Consider the following 19,346-nt stretch of genomic DNA (forward strand, 5'->3'; position numbering starts at 1 on the left):
TTCTGAAACCTTGGCTGGATGTCTTCTAAAGTAAACTCTGTTGATAGCCAGCATCCAGGCCTGGTGTCCTCAAGCATGACTTTGAAATCCCCAAATCGATGCTGTGCTCAGTTGTGATTGCAAATTGCATCAAACTGAACAATACAGTATATTGATGCTCCCAGGTGGGAATGAGAACTGTATACGTGTGATGCAGGGTGTTACTGTAAAAGTGCCACGTTCAGGAGTGATCAGTTTGTTGTGGGGTGTATCACCAAGGGCCCTGGGAGTGGTGTTCGCTCACCTGCAGCTCAACATCAGCAAGACGAAGGAGACGGGACATTTACACCAACAAACGTGTTCCAAATTTAGCTGTACAGATACTGACAAAAGCTAAAATATGTCACCCCTGTCTTCTTTCTTTTGTCTACCATCAACATACAATTGAAGAGCATGGCCACAATCAGACATTACAGGATAGATGGCAAATACAATGATGTCCTACAAATTCATGTTTGCAAAGAAGATATGCATTTGAGACAAACTATGAACTAAACATGCAACTCTTTATTAACATAGCAGATACCAGGAACACATGACCTCGCCTGAATGCTCACATCCCACGATGCCCTGCATCTGGTTCCTACTGTCATTTGTCAAACACATTATGGATATACATAATAATACCACATCTCCCCTTTCTATAGAACAGTCTCATCAGACTGTAGGTTATTCTGCCTCTCGATGAAAGGTCTGTTCCTATATCTAAATCCTGTAACAAAATCTACGGTATTACTTACCCTATATACTTTGTTGACAGGGTCCCCCACAGGTCTATACTTGGTACCCTCACTAAGCCAAATCTCTTTACCGAAAATAGCCAATGTACAATCTCACAATGTGTTAATGAGATTGTAGATCGGCAATTTTCAGCGAATGTTACTGTACCTACTTCCGCCTAATGTTCGCCTATTATGACATGCCCAGAATAGGGACCTATAAAGAAAAATATCACATGGATGCAATTGGGACGTATCATCAGTGTTGTAGCCTGGGGTCAACGGGTGTTTCGGGTCTCGCAACCCAGGTGACCCAGCCAGGGTTGATCAACTTGGGACTTACGTCCCAGTAGCTACCCATGGTCAGTCCTCTTAGGGAATGACAGGGCCACTCAATCCGCTTCTCCGGGACTACTCTGCCAGGGCTGGGGGAGAGGAGAGGCTATGGCACGTGGAGGGACTAGGCTCTGTGGATGGCCTCCTGGCCGGGCTCCTTCTTCGTCTCACCAGGTCCAGGACCTGAGACTCTCCCCGTTCCAAACATTTCATTTTGGCGTGATGGCAGGCTCCACTTGCGGCTTGCTTGAATGGCCCTCCTTAAAGGCCTCACCGTGGATTTGTTATGGATTTGCTTCTTCCTCACGGAAGACACAGGCTGGGGCGCTAACCCATACTGCTCCCGGACCTATAGTTACGCAATTACTATTATATTATTTCTTAAATTCTCACAGTTTTACTTAAAGAGATCAGAACTCACCCTATGAACTTTAACAACATGAACCCTAGCATCCCTATTCTGGGGCAAACGGTGAAATTAGCAGTACAAACTCACAAAGTTGAGCGTGTAGATCGCTATTTTCGGCAAAGAGATTTGATGAATGGAGGGGGCCAAGACAGACCCCTGGGGGACCCCAGTCAATGAAATATAGAGGGTTTAAGTGCTTAATATACTGTACTGTAGGCTCAGGTGTCTTGTCCTTAAAACTGTGGCCTTTTCTTTCCACCAGTGGTTTTTACCTTTTACTTTTTACTTAAGTTATTTTGACTGTTGAATAAGAACTCATCTACATTTTAAAACACGATGTCATGATGTTCTGCAATGTAGATGAGTTGTACTTCAACAGTTGCATCAGGTGTCATTGGGCAGACAGTGTCCTGATAAAGCAAATGTGTATGCTTACGTATGAGAGTGAATCAGCAGGCCTAGATGGCATGTACCAGTCAAACAGATAAACATCAAGCCTAACAAGTCAAGCCTAAAGATATATCATAAGATGCATTTCATGCAGTTGAGCAACATTTCTTTCACTTGCTGGCTTGAGTCCAGGCTTGAGGCCAGGCCACCACACATCAGACTCATAAACATGTTCTTTGCACTTCACCACACCTTGATGTCCTTTGTCTAGTTTGGCTAATATGTCGTTCTGCTTCACTTAAGGTATTAAATAATAATAATCTAGTCCTCTTTTAGTTGTTGTTGGGGTATTTGTCACTACACGTATTTGCTCATATGTGTAATTTGTACTATCCTAACAATTAGGAGCTCTAAACACTATTAATACATTGCCTGGGGAGCAGTTAACCTCAGGGACACTTCGACATATAGACTGGGCGAACCAGTGACCTTCTGACTCCAGGGTGGGGGTGGCCTCTCTAACTCAGCTACTGCCGCCCACGATTTAAAGTTGACTTTGATATACTTTATAGAAGTGCATTTAGCGTGGTCCAGTCTACTTGTTATAAAAGTATACATGTATCAGCTGCTCAGCAGTGAAACACAGGGTTAAAATGTAAATTATGTGACTTCATATTCAGGTCATTGTCGGGAATAACTACCTCTGTCTCTGATTTCTCAACCCAAAGATTATAATCTCAGTCTCATTTTAATTCAGCTGGAAGACTTTTGTTTTTCTTTCTTACATCCATGAACATGTGTTGGAGATACTGTACACTTTATCAGTTATTCAAGAGGGTATTGTCATCAGTAGAAGAAGATGCTTACAACTGTGTCATCAGCATAGCCGTGGAACTGCATTTCCGCCTAATGACAAAACCTAAGGGCAGCAGCATACTGTATAGATGATAGAGAACTGGACCTAACGGGTAATGATTGCTTGGATGATTGGCGATTGAAGTCCTTCCTGTGAGATCAGATCAAAACCAAGTTTAGGCAGTTCCAATACCAATCTAGTCTTGCAATCTGTTAGGAATGTCACAGGTTCATACCAGCCGCAATCATACTTTATACCTCCTACAGGGTACAATTATTAGATACTATGGTTGTTGTGTCTATATTGTATGGTGTGTCTTCAGCCACAATGTTATTGTTTCCTCTGAGGGATCAATAATCTGTCCGTCTGTCCGTCCTTGCAGTGATATAACTGCATGCGTTCAATGACCCTGAAAACACACTTTCTACCCATCCTTCTCATTTCTCATGCAGAGAATCTCATTAAGTACATACGAGTATCCACCAGGGGGCTCTCTTACCATCGACTTCATGGATTATGTCTATGATTGAAACAGTACATTTCATGGTACACATTTGCAGTGGTGTAAAACTAAGTACATGTACTCAAGTATTTTATACAAAGATTTGTATACAATTTATAAATTTGAAAACACATTCTGCACAATAAAGTACTTTCTACTTTTGGTACTTTTAAGTACATTTTGATACCAATACTTTTGTACTTTTAGTACATTTTGATCAATTTAGATGACCAGACTTTTACTTGTAATAGAGTATTTCTACGTTGCATTATTGATACTTTTACTTAAGAAAACAATTTAATGTAAATGTCCTCCACTGTTTATGTAATTAAAGTATTATATTGATTCTCTTGATCCACTGCACTACTCTACATTGTGGACAATGTACGTATAAGGATATATTGAAATGATCATTTAATGTTCAACTGTTGAGTACCTTTTAAAATAAACAATCATGTGAAAAGTAGGTCATTTAATGACGTCAGAGTTGAGGGGGTCGGAGTTGAAAGTTGACAGGCGGTCACGTGGTTTGCAGTGGAAGCTTCGCGGGATTCTTGAAGTAAATGTTTTATTTTATTTCATTTCTCTTTGTTAAACTTCATACTTCATTTAGACACTTTACTAAACGCTTTTTGAATATGAATGTCACGTTGAACGAGTAGATTACGATACATTGCACTAAGACTTATTTGTGCTGTGCATGCGGACAGCTTTAGATATTCATAATAACCTCGCATCAGCAGACTTAAGCCTGGTGTCCATTCTGAACTGAACCGCGTGTTCCGGTTTAGAGAAAAAGTGTTCCGGTTGGCGTTGCATTGTTTTAGTCTCGCTAGCAGTGGTAGAAAAAGTACTCAAATGTTTTACGTTTATGTTTAAGTAAAAGTATCAATACTGCAATGTAAAAATACTCTATTACAAGTAAAAGTCCGGAATTCAAAATGTACTTGAGTAGAAGAACAAAAGTATTGGTATCAAAATGTACTTAAAGTACCAAAAGTAGAAGGTACTCCTTGTGCAAAATGTCTCAATTCACAAGTTCATATTAGTCAAAATCATTTGAAAATAAGTACATGTATTAAATAAAAAATAATAAAAGCTATATTCAAATGGCCAAATGTGCTGAATGAGTAATATATGTTTTGTAATAATAATCCAAATCTACAAAGTAACTAGTAACTTAAGTTTTCAAATAATTGTTGTGGAGTACCGGTACCAAGTCCAATATTTGCCTCTGAGATGTAGTGGAGTAGAAGTAAAAGTAATGGAAATTTTAGATACTCCAGTAAAAATGACCTACTTGAGTAAATGTACTTATTTTAAACCACTGCTCGCTATTCGTACTACGAGTTAGAAGATGGACATACCAAATGGTTATTATACCAAAAGAAACGTAACTATTATACCATTGGTTCTCGGTGAGGTCCGGGGACCCCCAGGGGTACTTGAGGGGGTTCCAGGGGGTCCCCAGCTAAATTATGGACAGGAACCAAATGGAACCTTATGGGTGTGTAACTCTGAAAGTGTACAAATGGAACCAAATGGACCCTAACGGGTCCATTTGGTTCCATTTGTACACTCTCAGAGTTAAATTAACATTGATTTTACAATATGAATTGGGGTCCCAGAGGTATAAATGCCATTAAATGGGGGTCCGTAGCCCTAATGCATGTTAAACTGGGGGTCCTTGAAATTAAAATGGTTGAGAATCACTGCTAGAGAGCCGTAAAAACCTTCTCTTATTGGGGTCCCTGGCTTATCTTTTCAAATGGGGGTCCGTGGGGTAATAAGTGTCAATTTGGGGGTCCTTGACATGAAAAAGTTAGAGAACCACTGGATTATACCAAACTAAACGCATTTGAAACTAGGGGGAATCATTTTGGAGGCGCACGGCCACCTGATGACGTAAAGTTATTTCCGCCCAGACCGGATCAGAAACCCCAAAAGGTATTGATCCTAAAGATAAGATATATTCATCATTTAATACATCGAGTCGCTCTCCGTAAATGACGTCTTTTCAACGGTCATTTAGCTGACCATGCGTCATGTTGTTGAATGAAAACATGTCACTTATCAACGTATTTGAATCATTTTCTGCTGCCGAGCCACGAAGCATGGGTTGAATTAGCCTTTAGCTAGTAGGTAACTGCATGTCTCTAATGCTAAGTTATGCTAACTAATCAGTGGTGGACAAAGTACTCACTTTTTTTTTTTTACTTTTTTTACTTAAGTAAGTAAAATTATCAATACCACAATGTAGAAATACTCTGATACAAGCAAACGTCTGGTATTCAGAATTTACTCGAGTAAAAGTACAAAAGTATTGGCATCAAAATATACTTAAAGTACCAAAAGTAATCATTATGGAAACTGTCCCATTTCAAGTTTTCAAAATGTGTAAAAAAATCTTCTGAAAATAGCAGAAGTGTTGTGAACTTGTAGATCTTGTAGAAAAGTATTGAGTATTGGAAATACTCCAGTAAAGTAAAAAATACCTCAAAATTGTAATTAAGTACAGTACTTGTACAGTAAATGTACTTAGTTACTTTCCACCACTGGTTGATAGACTACTCAATATATTCACTGGTCATAGACTGCTATCCATATTCACATTGTTGTAGGCTGGCTGACACTGTCAGCTGTCTTAATAATGTGATAGATGTATGTTCACATTACTGATGATAGTGTACATTATTATTGATAGAATATGCAAGTGCAGATGTCTACTGACAGACTTAAGTCTTATTTATTATATTTTAGTGCATTCTTATCTCTGCGTTTCATTCTTACTGCTTATGCTTTTATGACACCTGAATTTCCCCATCAGGATCAATAAGGGTCTGTCTGTCTCTCTGTTTGTCTGTCTGTCTGTGATTGTCGGCTGTAGACAACGTGAAGTCACTGGAGAACCAAAATGGCAGAGAGACCAGAGGACCTTAATCTTCCCAACGCGGTCATCACTCGCATTATCAAAGAAGCGGTGAGTTCAAATACATGAAGTCCTAATGTCTAAATTCCTGCTTCACTTTCTGAACTGACGGCAGTGTCGCACGCAATAAATAATCTGTAGTATGATGATGATGATACTGTGGATTGACAGCTCTATTCTACCCACACTATGGGTAGGGTAGATTGTCTATCTTTGTATACCTGGGACTATATTTATACCTGTTGATATACTGTTATATGCTGTTAATATACTGTTAGTGCACTTTGACTACACTTAATATCTACACCTTTAAAAAGCTCTTTCACCATACCAGTTCCCAGGCAGTCCAAGTGCTGAGGGCCCAGCAAGATTTCTGTAATATACCTAAATCTCTTGGTTTCTGGTACTCTTTTCCTGCTCACTGAGTGTTACTACCTGCTTCTTATTTTTTTACTATTATTATTATTATTTCATATTATTACTAGACTGGTGTGGAACGATGCAAGTCAGAACATGCCCCACCCAGTTATGCAGTGCCCATTGTACCCATTTTGAGAGTACCTGTTGTACCCGTCTGTCCATTTTATGCTACTATACGATGATCTCTGTATCTATACTATGATGATCTCTGTATCTGTCCCTTTTATGCCTGTAAGTATATGATGATCTCTCTGATGATCTCTCTATCTGTCCCTTTTATGCCCACACGTACATGATGATCTCTGTATCTGTCCCTTTTATGCCTGTACATATATGATGAATCTCTCTATCTGTCCCTTTTATGCCCACACGTATATGATGATCTCTGTATCTGGAGATCCCTGATGTCATCAGTATATGCCCATAGAGGGGGCATACTGTATCGGTCGGATTGGTGGTTCTGAACAACCGGATCTATTATACGCCTATGTATGGCCATATCGGTCTGATTGGCAGTTCTGGACCCCACCTATCCGACCGACTCGGCGCCGGGGACTGCACTCCCTCGGGGCGTGGGTGACTGACTATCTTTACAAAAGGAACATATCTATAAGCTAACAAGCTTGTAGGTCAGTTATTTTTGGCTAAAAACTCTTTATTTGTTTTAACAGCTACCAGATGGAGTGAATGTTTCAAAAGAAGCGAGGCGAGCCATTTCCCAAGCTGCCAGTGTGTTCGTATTGTACGCAACATCATGGTAAGAAAATAATAGTTTCATAATTTGTACCATGTACTGCTGTGCTGACCGCAGTCATCATAATGTACAATACTGTCTGACCGTGGTGATCATATCTACCATACTGTCTGTGACAGTGGTTAACATATTATGTACCATACTGTCTGTGACAGTGGTTAGCAGATGTACCATACTGTCTGACAGTGGTTAGCATGTGTACCATACTATGACAGTGGTTAACATATTATGTACCATACTGTCTGTGACAGTGGTTAGCATATGTACCATAATGTCTGACCAAGGTTCTGTATGTACCATACTATCTGACTGTCACGGTTGTATTGTCGCTGTCGAGGGGAAACCTTGTATGTAGGAAATTTAGAAAAATGGTGTGTTCTAATGGATCCAATGGAGTTGTTTAGTCACAAGCTCCTTTTTAATACTCTTTATAAAACACACAGACAGACCTAACTACTTTCACTTTAAAACAAATTCAAAAATAGCATGTCTGTAAGCTTAGGCATGAATTCCCCAAATCTGAGCATTACATGACTCATCTGCAAATAGCATGTCAACCAAAAAGCATAGACCTTTTAATGAGCATCACTTTACTGCACCTTTAACAAACTCAGATGAGATTCTTCTTAAAAGTTTTTACATTTGCCTAATACAATATCCCCCCCTGATAGCGCCAACAACTTTGCCATGAAAGCCAAACGGAAAACCCTGAATGCAGGAGATGTCTTGGCAGCGATGGAAGAGATGGAGTTTGAGCGATTCTTGGAGCCTCTAAGAGAAGCCTTGGAAGGTATGTACTGGATGTACGATGGCGTCTACATCACCTCTATGTCACACTGTATTAACCCAGTTATGTTTTTAAAGCTGGGGAAATGGGGTGCTACTATCTGCTCCAGAACTCTCTGCTTATAAACATAAGAGAAGGAGACAATGTTGAACCACTGTAAATGTGATCAATTGTTATAGCAGGGGTCTTCAATGTTTTTCAGGCCAAGGACCCCTTAGCTGAGAGAGACATGAAGCAGTGACCCCCACTACATATTGCATAAAATTGCGTTGCCTATTGAACATTTTCATAGATTGCCATAAATAGCTTCATAGACTTGTTTGACAGCACTATCATCAATGGATTCATGTTAATGTGCATTTTTACCCCTCTACACCAAACCTTTGCCAAAAATAGCCGATCTACAAGTGTGAGCTTGTAGATCTGCAATCTTTTGGCAAATGGTCCCTCAGAATAGGGATGCTATGGTTAAAGTGGTTAATAGTAATAATAAAGTTCCTATCACATAAAGTAATTCCCTGTAGTAACTCTGAGGACCTCATAGGGGTCCCAGACCCCCTGTTGAAGACCCCTGGTTTAGAAGAAGGAAGACTCACAGCTCGTAGCCACGAAGCACAAATATATTTTTATTTTAAAGGGCACACACCGACGTTTCAACGTACAGTGTTGAAACGTTGTTTTAGTTGCCCTTTCAAATAAAACACCGTTTTGGCTTCGTGGCTACGAGCTGTGCAACCTCTTCTTTTAAACTTCCCTCTGTTTGACACTGGCAAATATCTATTTTTGAAAAAGCCATTCAGACCACTAAAATCTTTCTCTGCAACGTTCTGATGCTTAATTTATGTATACAACGGTGTAATGCACCGAGACCCATTCCCTTTATAAATGTTGTTAATATTGAGATATACTCATACTGTATGTCTTGTCTGCTGTATGTCTGTCCACACACACGTGCACACACGATATCCATAGCAGTAAGTATCATTAGATCCCACAGCAAACTAAGACACTTATGACACATCTATACGTTTGATCCATGATGTAACCAAAGCCAGAAGAGGGGTGAGTGAATTAACAGGAGGAATGGAAGCTAATGACATCTCTAAGCCATACATTTTCTTCTTCTTTTTTTGTATTCCCTAACAGTATACAAGAAGGGCCAGAAGGGGAAGAAAGAGGTGTCCGAGCAGAAACGCAAAGATAAGGAGAAGAAGAGCGACGCAGAGCACGATAAGAGCAGGGAGGAGGAGGAAGAGGAGCGTATGGAGGAGGAGCCTGAGGGAGAAAATGAAGCAGAGGAAGAGGAAGTGGACAACTAGGGACTGGTGATGATGGACTCTCATAACTCTGAGAGTATTCAAATATGGGTCCATTTGGTTCCATTTCAATACTCTCAGAGTTACAGACCTGTAAGGGTACTTTTGGGACCCTTTCAAGCAACCCTGAAGGTCCCTGAACCCCATTTTTGAGAACCACTGGTTTAATTTATACTATTTTCTACAAGTGACACACGTTGTTAGGAGTATAAAATTAGGCTTCACAGCAGTGACTACCTGGGCCTCTGTCTACACTACAATGTTTGTGAAATGTAACTTTACCACCTTCTCTGTGGAACCCTAGAGTCCCTATTCTGGGCATCATAGTAGATGTTAAGATTTGGTTTAGAGGGAAAAAATGAAGGGGCCAAGTATAGACCCCTGGGGGACCCTAGTCAACAAATTAAAGAACTTACTTGTTGATGCCACAGTATGAAGGGCAATTATGCATCAATTAAACTCCGATTACTCTACGGAAGGTTCAGGGTTTGTTTTTAACTTGAAGGGAAACCTCCTGAAATCACATCATTCTATATTGTGAGGATGTCAAAATCTGCATTTATGTTGCACCAAGAGCGAGCCCTCAGACAATGCATTGGGAACGCCTGCATTCCTGACAATAGAACGATAGGATTCAAGTTGCAAGTTGATTAGTCACCCATTCATTTCAGCCCATCATGCTCTAAAACTGGTTCTCAAATTAAGCACATGTTGCTTTGTCCAATATGAGGTTGCACAATTTCCAGCTTGTATCATGCTGTTCATTATGCTTTGTTTTTATACTTTCTTAGGGGTTTTAAGATGCATTTTCCACATTACATTTGATAAAAATGTATTGGTCAAGGTTTGTTAGACTACCATCACCTAATACAGCATGCTGTGTTATTTTTGGTTGATTGTAACATGTGTATGCACTGTAGAGAGGTAAACATGCAAACAATCAGCACTGAAGTTAATTTGGCCAAATTATTTGACTTGCTAGTCATTGTCCTTAAGCCTGATTTATCAGTTGCATGTCGATGCTGCACAAAATATAGCTGGTCCAAACTTGCATATTTTGTGCACGATGCAGCGCACAACCAATTTTAAATTACAGTAGACTGTCCTGTATACTTGGTGAGCCTGACAAAACTATGACCAATAGGATTATGAAGAGCAGTGATGCTGATAGGTGATGTTTTAAATTCTTTTCACCCATCAGTCAACAAATTCTGAAAAATATCATGCATCAGTAGTTATTTAGACCTCATGTGTTGACCATGAGGTAATTGCAAAGTTTCTTACACATGTCTGCAGAGCCTCTGATAACTATTTGTACTTTTGTAGAACTGCAAGACTGATTTTTTTTCAATAAAGATTTTGTACAAAAGACAAATATTGAAGTGCTTCATGTCCGTTATCTGGATGGTTTGAGTCTCACATTGTAATCCCACAAAAAACACTGGTACTTGCACGGTTACATGGGTTGTATTTTTGCAGCATTTTAAGGTCAACATTACAAATATTGAAGTGCTTCATGTCCGTTATCTGGATGGTTTTTGTCTCATATGGTAATCCCACAAAAAACACTGGTACTTGCACGGTTACATGGTTCAGGGTCCCCACGGTCATGAAATTCCTGGAAATATTTTGAAAAAAAAAAAAAAAATCCAGTACTGGAAAAGGTTTGGAATTGATCAAACTTCATCAAAGGTCCTGGAATTTATCAAGGGTCCTGGAAAAATATTTGGCTATGCATGTTTTTGGCTATTGATTATTTTTAATACAAAACCTTTTCATAAACATGTATAACATTACACGAAATATGTAACATAAGTAGTTTTCCGCCGAACAGGCTATGTAACACCCCATCCGCACTGCCAGCGATGCGACGTGACGCGAGCGGGCGATGAAATCTCATTAAAATACATGTTTTTGAATGAGACCGTCCTGACCTACCGCAAGCGACAACGAACCGTGCAACGACGTCGTCCACCCCTCCTATTTTCGCTCGCAGGCTCTATTTGAGCGAGGTTTCGCGGCTGTGCCCCACCCCCAAACACTTTTTATTGTTTTTTATTTATTTATTTTGCTACACTGCCTATCTATATATAGGAGTAAGAGACACATTATTGCGCTGAATGATTGTTATATAGGCCTGGAAATTGGGCTAAATATTCTGGAAAAGTTTTGGAAAAGTTTTGGAAATTCATTGCTAAAAATGTGTGGGGACCCTGATGGTTGCATTTTAAGGTCAACATTACATAGGTTTCTTACGAGCAACGCCAAAAGGCAAAATGGCCTGGAGATAAAGCCCAACAGGACGTGCTCAGTCCACTTTTAGCAGTGCTATTGGGACCCGTTTTGCTATAGAATTGCCATTCAAGGCTCCCCAGTAAGTTGATCAATATTTGGACTTGGGTATATCAAATAATTGCCATCAACCCAGGGTTCAAGTTCCAAAGTTCACTTTCAATGTCTTCAGGATGTTCCCTCAAAATAGTCTGTAGTAGCAATTCCCAGGGCAATATTTGGCATATTCATCGTTTGTTGGTACAGCAGCCACAACACTCCTGCTCTCAAACACACACACCCGATTAAGTCACTTTGTCAGATATACTAACCCCAATATGAACAAGAATGTCCAGGCATAAAATGTTCACTTGATGTCACTGGCTTTAAATTAATAAAAAGCCATAACACAGGATGGTCAGGTTTTTGTAAACATTTATTTTGCTCTCGATTTATTCGGATGGGCACTCAACCTTGCCAGCATTGATGTCATCAATGACATCATGAGGAGGACGACCATCAATGGTGCAGCCCACAGACTGGGCGGTACCGAGAATCTCCTTGATGGTTCCTGGAAGGATGGAAAAGATTTGACACAAGATTAGACTTTTAAACTGAACCAAACTACCTGCGGCGTTTTTGGAGAAATTCATGTTCCAGGCCTTTCGGCACAGAGTTGCCCATTGATGTAGGCAGCCCTGCTTCCTAGAGCTGGGTCTATTTCAGCCTCCACTGGATTATACTCAGTCACTCTGACAGACAGGTATAGTGGCGGGAGGCTCAGCCATATTGTACACAAAATATTCGAGCCTGACCGATTATGACTTTCATTTGTAGTGTAAATTATGCAGCCGATGTGTCCCGATGGCCATGGATGAAATTTTCCAAAAATAGCAGATCGACAAGCTCGCAATGCATGGCTCGCAACACGCTGTGAGCTTGTAGATAGGCGGCTGTTATGAATATAGCTTAAGCTCATAAAATACACAAACTTAATTTTATATTTACATGTCTCATTACACAAAGTTAAATGGTCTTTTCATGAATTTAATATACATACCAGAGAGCTCCCTGGCAATTGAGCGATGCCTCATGGTACGAGCAACGGTCACGATCTCGTCGAAGGTCACACTGCCACTGTGCTTGACTGTAAGCCAAGAAGAAATGTGTTAAAACTTTACGTGTCATAATTCCAAACGTTTAGGTCTCCATCCCCACGTAGAGGCACAAGTGTGACACAATGGTTGTTCCAGGCCTTTCGGCACAGAGTTGCCCATTAATGTAGGCAGCCCTGCTTCCTAGAGCTGGGTCTATCTGAGCCTCCACTGGATTATACTCAGTCACTCTGACAGACAGGCATAGTGGCGGGAGGCTGCCATACAATACATAACAAAACCAATTAAATGACTGATAGAGCAAACATGTTTGTTGTCCTATCCTTACGAACAGGAAGTAATAACAGACTCCATCTGCTGGTGCCTTTAAACTCAACTTATACTCCATCGCACAACAGTGTCTAGACATTACAACATGTCAATTATCTTCTAGACCAGTTATTTTGGTCAAACAAAACCATAGTGCAACTTAGTATAAATTAGGCCTAATTTATACATTAATTACTAATATATATATAATATATATATGAAAGGCACCATGTCAATATAGTTAATGACTCATTAATGATCCCACAGTGCTAGACTGTTGAACTTACTGTTCTTGACCTTCTTCCTGTCACGAGGAGGCTCCTTCAGGGCCTTGATGATCAGTGCAGAGGCAGATGGAACCACTTCAATCTAACACAAAGAAAACTCATGTTTGCCACCATGCTCCATAAAAGTCACCATCATCCCAACACATCCCAGAAAGAATCAGTTTGTGTAGTCAGAACCAGAATATATGGGTGACACAATGGTTGTTCCAGGCCTTTCGGCACAGAGTTGCCCATTGATGTAGGCAGCCCTGCTTCCTAGAGCTGGGTCTATCTGAGCCTCCACTGGATTATACTCAGTCACTCTGACAGACAGGCATAGTGGCGGGAGGCTGCCATACAATACATATCAAAACCAATTCAGATGACTGATAGGGCAAACCACCTCAATCTAACACAAAGAAAACTCAAGTTCGCCAACATGCTGGAAACCAGAATATATGGGTGCATAATGGAAGAGGTCAGAACTAAGTGGACATGTGGATGTGTTTCTACGTACCGCTGCCTGCCTGTTCTGGATGGTCAGCTTGACGGTGATCCTCAGACCCTTCCAGTCACCGGTGGCCTTGGCGATGTCATCACCAACTTTCTTGGGAGACTGAAAACAGAACATGGGAAGTGAGGGCCTTGTTTTCAAACTTTTCATATACTGTACATCCCCAAATGTGTTAAGATAAGGCTTACAAAACAAATTGCCTTAATGCCAACCCACCCACAGTCTAGACCTTATCTTCAGTGTTTTGACATGTGTTCCAGGCCTTTCGGCACAGAGTTGCCCATTAATGTAGGCAGCCCTGCTTCCTAGAGCTGGGTCTATCTGAGCCTCCACTGGATTATACTCGGTCACTCTGACAGACAGGCATAGTGGCGGGAGGCTACCGGATTCGTATTAAATTATGCAAGTACATACAAGTGTTACTCACCAGACCAAGAGGTCCAATTTTGGGGGCCAGGGCTGATGTAGCTCCAACCTCTCCTCCTGTGCACCTCATGTACACTGTAAAAAACAAGGCCATTCTTTAAACTTTAGCTATGGCATAACCATTTCATGATCAGTATCAAATTTACTAGATTACACTTATGCATTGATAGGCCTTATAAGAGCATGTGACGTCACGCCATCGAAAGTAGTAGCTGAAAACCTCACAAGATGGCGCCACCTGGCACCTGTCCATTCAACTGTTCTTCAAGCTATATAGAACAGGTTTACATTGATAGGCCTTATGAGATGGGCAATATACTGTGATATGAAACTAGGGATTTGGACATCACAATATCTGGCATGAGTGCCATCTTCATGGTTTTAAGGGCTATATTGCAGTTGAGTGATGTCATATTCATAATTTAGCAGACTGATCCATTATTTGCTTTTGCCCACGTACAAGCCTTACTGATGATTGGCAAAAATCCCATGTGCAAAAATGTGTGCAAGCACCAAGTCATCCCCACAATATAGTAACCAGCAATAGAGGTATATGGTAAAAAAAAGGTCAGTGGGGTAGGTTTTCCTCTAGGATGACAAGGTGCAAGTTGACACATTAACAGCGCTATTTATGCACTCATGACTGTGCCTTATGGCTTAACAAAACGTTTTGTCTATTGCATATCCATACACTACTCAAATGCTCAGCATTGCTGCACAACATTCCCTGGACCTAGCAAAACAATAACCAGAACACTTTCCTCTTGCAAGTAAGTAATGCCTAATTTATACAACTAGGTTGGGACAGTGATAGACACCATTTTTAGCCACTGGGTTTTATATAGGCATCATGCCACATCTATATGGAGAACGCATAAATGTTGAGTTTAAATAATGCAGATTATGTACCCATTACATAATGGGTTAAAGTAGACCAAGTTCACAGAAAAGCCTGTTTATCTCAATCCTCCCCAATTTTCTAGTACATGAATAGTTTAATCATTGTTATGCTTTGGGCATAAGAGATTATATATATATATTTGTAATTCAGGGCAGAGCAGGATGATGAGATTTGTCCTGTGGGATTTTGGTTATTGGAAAGTTTTCTAAACCTGTACTGTTCCTGCAGAGTGAAATACACATAAAATGCTACAATCCCTTTTTGGTCATCATACATCCACATTACTAATCATATTTTTTAAATGAAGGCGTGAATTTCCTTTAGTATTTCGTTTGTGGATAATTAAGGACAGCTTGACTTTTTTTTTTAGACTAAATGTGTGCATCTTCGAACAAACAATCATTACCAAAATCAACATTGAGGAATGTTTTTATGTTTTGATTGTTGAAGTTGACAGTCATTTGCAGTTACTGTCAAATCTGTGCTTGGGAAGCTTTATGTGAATTTAGTATTTTGACAGAGCTTCAGCCACAATCAGTCTTATTTTATTGCCATTTTAAAACCATGGACTTGACATTGGTCATATTAGGAATATTTGACTTGAATATCAGACTTCCATTCATTACCAAATTCTTGAAACTTCAAATAGTGGAAGCTTATATGAATGCATTTGCATAAAAGTTAACGCATCAGGATTTCTAGTAAGCTTTAGGATGCTATGAATATATTAAAAACCTCCATAACACTATTTGACAGTAATCATGTTGGAATGAATGATCACCACGAGGTGTCGCTTGCCAACCACAAATCTATCGGTTCTCCTCTATGGGCTGAGCTAGTCCATCGCTGTAGTAGCTCTGGGCTCAGTCACAAGGAGTTATAATAAATACAGGGAGCATAAAGGCGTGTTGACCTAGTATATACCGGCGTCATATCTCAGATGTGAACGTACTGACATGTTCATACGGGTTATATGTAAAACGCAGTGGTATTAAGTTAGTAAAGTACATTTACTCAAGTACTGCACTTTTCATGCATTTTTACTTTAATGGAGTGTTTCCAATACTTCTACATCTCAAGAGGCAGATATTGTACTTTTAAACTCTACTACAATTTGAAAACTTTAATTTATTTTTAGATTTGAATTATAAAACACATTAACCACTTCAGCCCCATTTAAACTAGACGCGCTTGAGCTTGTAGAGCTGCCATTGTCAAAATATTTTTACACATTTGTAACCTGTGAGATGGGACATTCAGTATAATGAGTACTTGTCAAGTATAATGTGATGCCAATACTTTTGGACTTATACTCAGTACATTTCTAATTCTGACTTATACTTGTAAACAGTATCTTTACATCCTTTTACATCATTTAAAAAAGTACTTCATATCTGTAGTAAAACGTGACCTCTCCCTTCGCTGTAGCCCGGGGACTTTTTTCAGCATTTCCAAACATCGTATACATTTTTAAAGGTAGTCCATAATTCTTAATTCTTACAAGCGATTAAATAAATCCGCCGTTTAACCATTTGTATTAAAACACCGGATCTGCTGCTGGTCAGGAACGCATTTCCGTGTTAAAAAGGGCACATGTTCAGGCTGACAAATCACCAATTATATGCCGATTTGACACAGATTTAATTTTTTTACCATCCGTCCTAGTTCTAGACCAGGGGCCAGTTGCACCACCTCACACGAAGTTCAAACTTACCCTAGTTATAGCTTAAATGGCTTTTTAAAAAAGCCATTAGCCCATTTAGCCGGTAAAGTATGTATCATTTTTAGATTCCTTTGGCTATTAAAAAAAAGCATATATATATATATTGGTGCCACGCTATGAGCTTGTTGATCTGCTATTTTTTGATAGCCAAAGAAATCTAAAATGACAGATACTTTCCCGGATTGAATGTGTTTAAGCTATAACTAGGCTAAGTTTGAACTTACTGTGCAGTAATCTCGCGTCACCAGTCTTTCCACCTCGGAGGAAACTGCGGTGGTGCAACTGGCCCCTGAGCGTTATCGAGTTCTTTCTAACGCACGGTTAGGAGCGGTGCTCCTCCCATGAACAGAAAATGCCACTACTGTGCGAGGTCTCCAACTTCAGTAAAAATTAAACAAAACTATTTCACTCCTCATCAAAACGAAGGCTTTTTGTGTTGTTTAAAGTCTATTCTACACGGTGGGAGGCCTCCAAGCACCCCACCTTCTCTGTATAATACACTTTTTGGGCAGAAAAATTAAATATGCCCGCCAGAAGGACAAATAAATGACTCACCTGCGCCCTCTACGGATCTGATCAATATGAGTTACCATTGACTAGATCTGTAGAGGGCGCAGCGGAGTAAAAAAAAAATATTTCCATCTGGCGGACATATTACATTTTCTGCCCAAAAAGTGCATTATACAGAGAAGGAGGAGAGCTAATCCCAGCCATCCCTACTAATGCTATCCATCCATGGTAAATAACGTCACATTTGCGGTGGGAAAACATACACAAAAATATACGTTATCCGCTCTGATAATATGCTAAAATATGCTAACAGATGGGGCTGAAACCCCACGTGGTCAGCAGCTCACTTACCTACAGCTAAAGTAGCAGCTCATTTTATATGTACATCGGTATCAGTACAAAACTAAATCATTTTAGGTTTCAGTATAAACGGGTGGTTACTAAAACACCCGAAACCCATCCATTCTTTCGCGTCCTGTAGTGTGTGGGGCGAGAACACGCATGGCAGACGCCATCTTGTCTTAGGAAGAAAAACAAAATAAAAATAAAACTCTCAAACAAAACGTACCAACTTTGATCTCTAAGGGATCGAATTTGGGAGGCATGTTGTTGCTGTAGTTGCTCGGTTCTGCAGGTTGTTGCTGTGGTGGTGAGGGTGTCGGATGAACCCAGATAAGGGACGACCGATCACTGTTGCACCTTCACCGTTTAAAGAGAAGAAAGAAGGAGGAGGAAGCCCCACGCTATTTTATACTACCACCAAGTACCGCGAGATTTGTTCCCTTGAGTTCGTCTGCTCTTGCATCTCAGTCCTGTAGCGCCCTCTTATGGCTGTTTGTTTCACAAAACACTAACATGACAGCACATGACATCACATAATGATGAATAAAATGAAAAGACACAAACAGCAAAATAATGCATTTCCCTCATATACTGTAAAGTTCAGCCATGTGTATTCCTCCAAATGTATACAATGTCTAACTCCAGACTGACTCCAATGTCCAATATGTATTGGAGTCCGAGTTACTCCATGTATCCATGTATACACTCTCAGAGTTACAGACCTGCAAAAGCATAGCATCACAATCCTTTTAACCACTTTATCCATTTACATGTTGGCTATTCAAAAATAGCAGATCTACAAGCTCACAGCTTGTAGGCCTATATCTGCTATTCTTTTAAATGTTTGAAAAATATCTAAAATGTTTGGAAGATTTCGAATAATTTCTTTTCTGGGCTTTCCTGGCAGATGGAGGTCCACGGCCAAATATATATCAATTTGGGGGTCCTTCACATGAAAATGTTTGAGAACCACTGGGGTCTGGCATGGGACCACCAGGAGTCCTTGAGGGGGTTCCAGGGGTTCCCGACCAAAACCGAGGAACAGCTTAAATTCACTATTATTTCCCCGCCTAAAAGAGAGAACGTACTGTATAAGAATCTAACAACAAAGATCTTCTCATATGGGGGCACGACACGTAATCATTTCAAATGGGGGTCCCGCCCGCAGAGAAATACGTATCAATTCGGGGGTACTTTACGTGAAAAGGTTTGGAAACTACTAGTATAACAAACTGTATGCCCCATTCATATTAATATAATATTTACTTCCATTTGCAATAATGTATTTGGTCATCCTCCTACTGCATGACTCTGTATGCCTAAATCCTGGTTTTCATTTATACATTTTATTGTATAGATTCTACAGTATAAATTATATATTTCTTTTTTGCAGGAACTAGTTGTATATTGTATATCCTACCTCAGTAACAGGGAAGATGCAATTTCAAATTCCAAATTGTGAATATATGCTGATTTTTGTTTTAAACGTGTAACAGGTTACATTTTCTACAC

General features: G+C 40.0%; 2 protein-coding genes across 4 annotated transcripts; one reads left to right on the forward strand and one right to left on the reverse strand.

The window, feature by feature from the left end:
* The first annotated feature begins 3,758 nt into the window (after nucleotides 1-3,758).
* pole3 (polymerase (DNA directed), epsilon 3 (p17 subunit)) lies at nucleotides 3,759-10,815 on the forward strand. 3 transcript variants are annotated; one of them, XM_084062116.1, is made up of 5 exons: nucleotides 3,759-3,810; nucleotides 6,139-6,231; nucleotides 7,272-7,357; nucleotides 8,026-8,144; nucleotides 9,288-10,815. In XM_084062116.1, exons 2-5 carry the CDS (start codon nucleotides 6,166-6,168, stop codon nucleotides 9,458-9,460), a joined length of 444 nt encoding a protein of 147 aa, XP_083918242.1. In that variant the 5' UTR covers nucleotides 3,759-3,810; nucleotides 6,139-6,165; the 3' UTR covers nucleotides 9,461-10,815. The 3 variants fall into 3 exon arrangements, with proteins under 3 accessions (XP_083918242.1, XP_083918244.1, XP_083918243.1); XM_084062118.1 differs by having other exon boundaries at nucleotides 3,767-3,810; nucleotides 6,112-6,231; XM_084062117.1 differs by lacking the exon at nucleotides 3,759-3,810 and adding an exon at nucleotides 5,217-5,389.
* A 1,331-nt stretch (nucleotides 10,816-12,146) lies between these two features.
* Nucleotides 12,147-18,200, reverse strand: rpl12 (ribosomal protein L12). The gene is made up of 6 exons (XM_084062104.1): nucleotides 18,061-18,200; nucleotides 14,360-14,433; nucleotides 13,936-14,034; nucleotides 13,440-13,521; nucleotides 12,789-12,875; nucleotides 12,147-12,299 (listed from the first exon to the last, which is right to left on the reverse strand). Exons 1-6 carry the CDS (start codon nucleotides 18,095-18,097, stop codon nucleotides 12,181-12,183), a joined length of 498 nt encoding a protein of 165 aa, XP_083918230.1. The 5' UTR covers nucleotides 18,098-18,200; the 3' UTR covers nucleotides 12,147-12,180.
* Nucleotides 18,201-19,346: the final 1,146 nt, after the last annotated feature.

Source organism: Gymnoscopelus microlampas (genome assembly GCF_963454915.1).
Source record: "Gymnoscopelus microlampas genome assembly, chromosome: 1".
In the NCBI taxonomy this organism is placed as follows: Eukaryota; Metazoa; Chordata; class Actinopteri; order Myctophiformes; family Myctophidae; genus Gymnoscopelus; species Gymnoscopelus microlampas.

Coding starts and splice junctions, on each gene's coding strand:
- pole3 (XM_084062116.1), top strand. CDS start 6,166: ATGGCAGAGAGACCAGAGGACCTTAATCTTCCCAACGCGGTCATCACT. Junction 6,232..7,271: donor CTCGCATTATCAAAGAAGCG/GTGAGTTCAAAT, acceptor TTGTTTTAACAG/CTACCAGATGGAGTGAATGT. Junction 7,358..8,025: donor GTATTGTACGCAACATCATG/GTAAGAAAATAA, acceptor CCCCCCTGATAG/CGCCAACAACTTTGCCATGA.
- rpl12 (XM_084062104.1), bottom strand. CDS start 18,097: ATGCCTCCCAAATTCGATCCCTTAGAGATCAAAGTTG. Junction 14,434..18,060: donor TCCCTTAGAGATCAAAGTTG/GTACGTTTTGTT, acceptor TGTTTTTTACAG/TGTACATGAGGTGCACAGGA. Junction 12,300..12,788: donor AATTGCCAGGGAGCTCTCTG/GTATGTATATTA, acceptor CCATCCTTCCAG/GAACCATCAAGGAGATTCTC.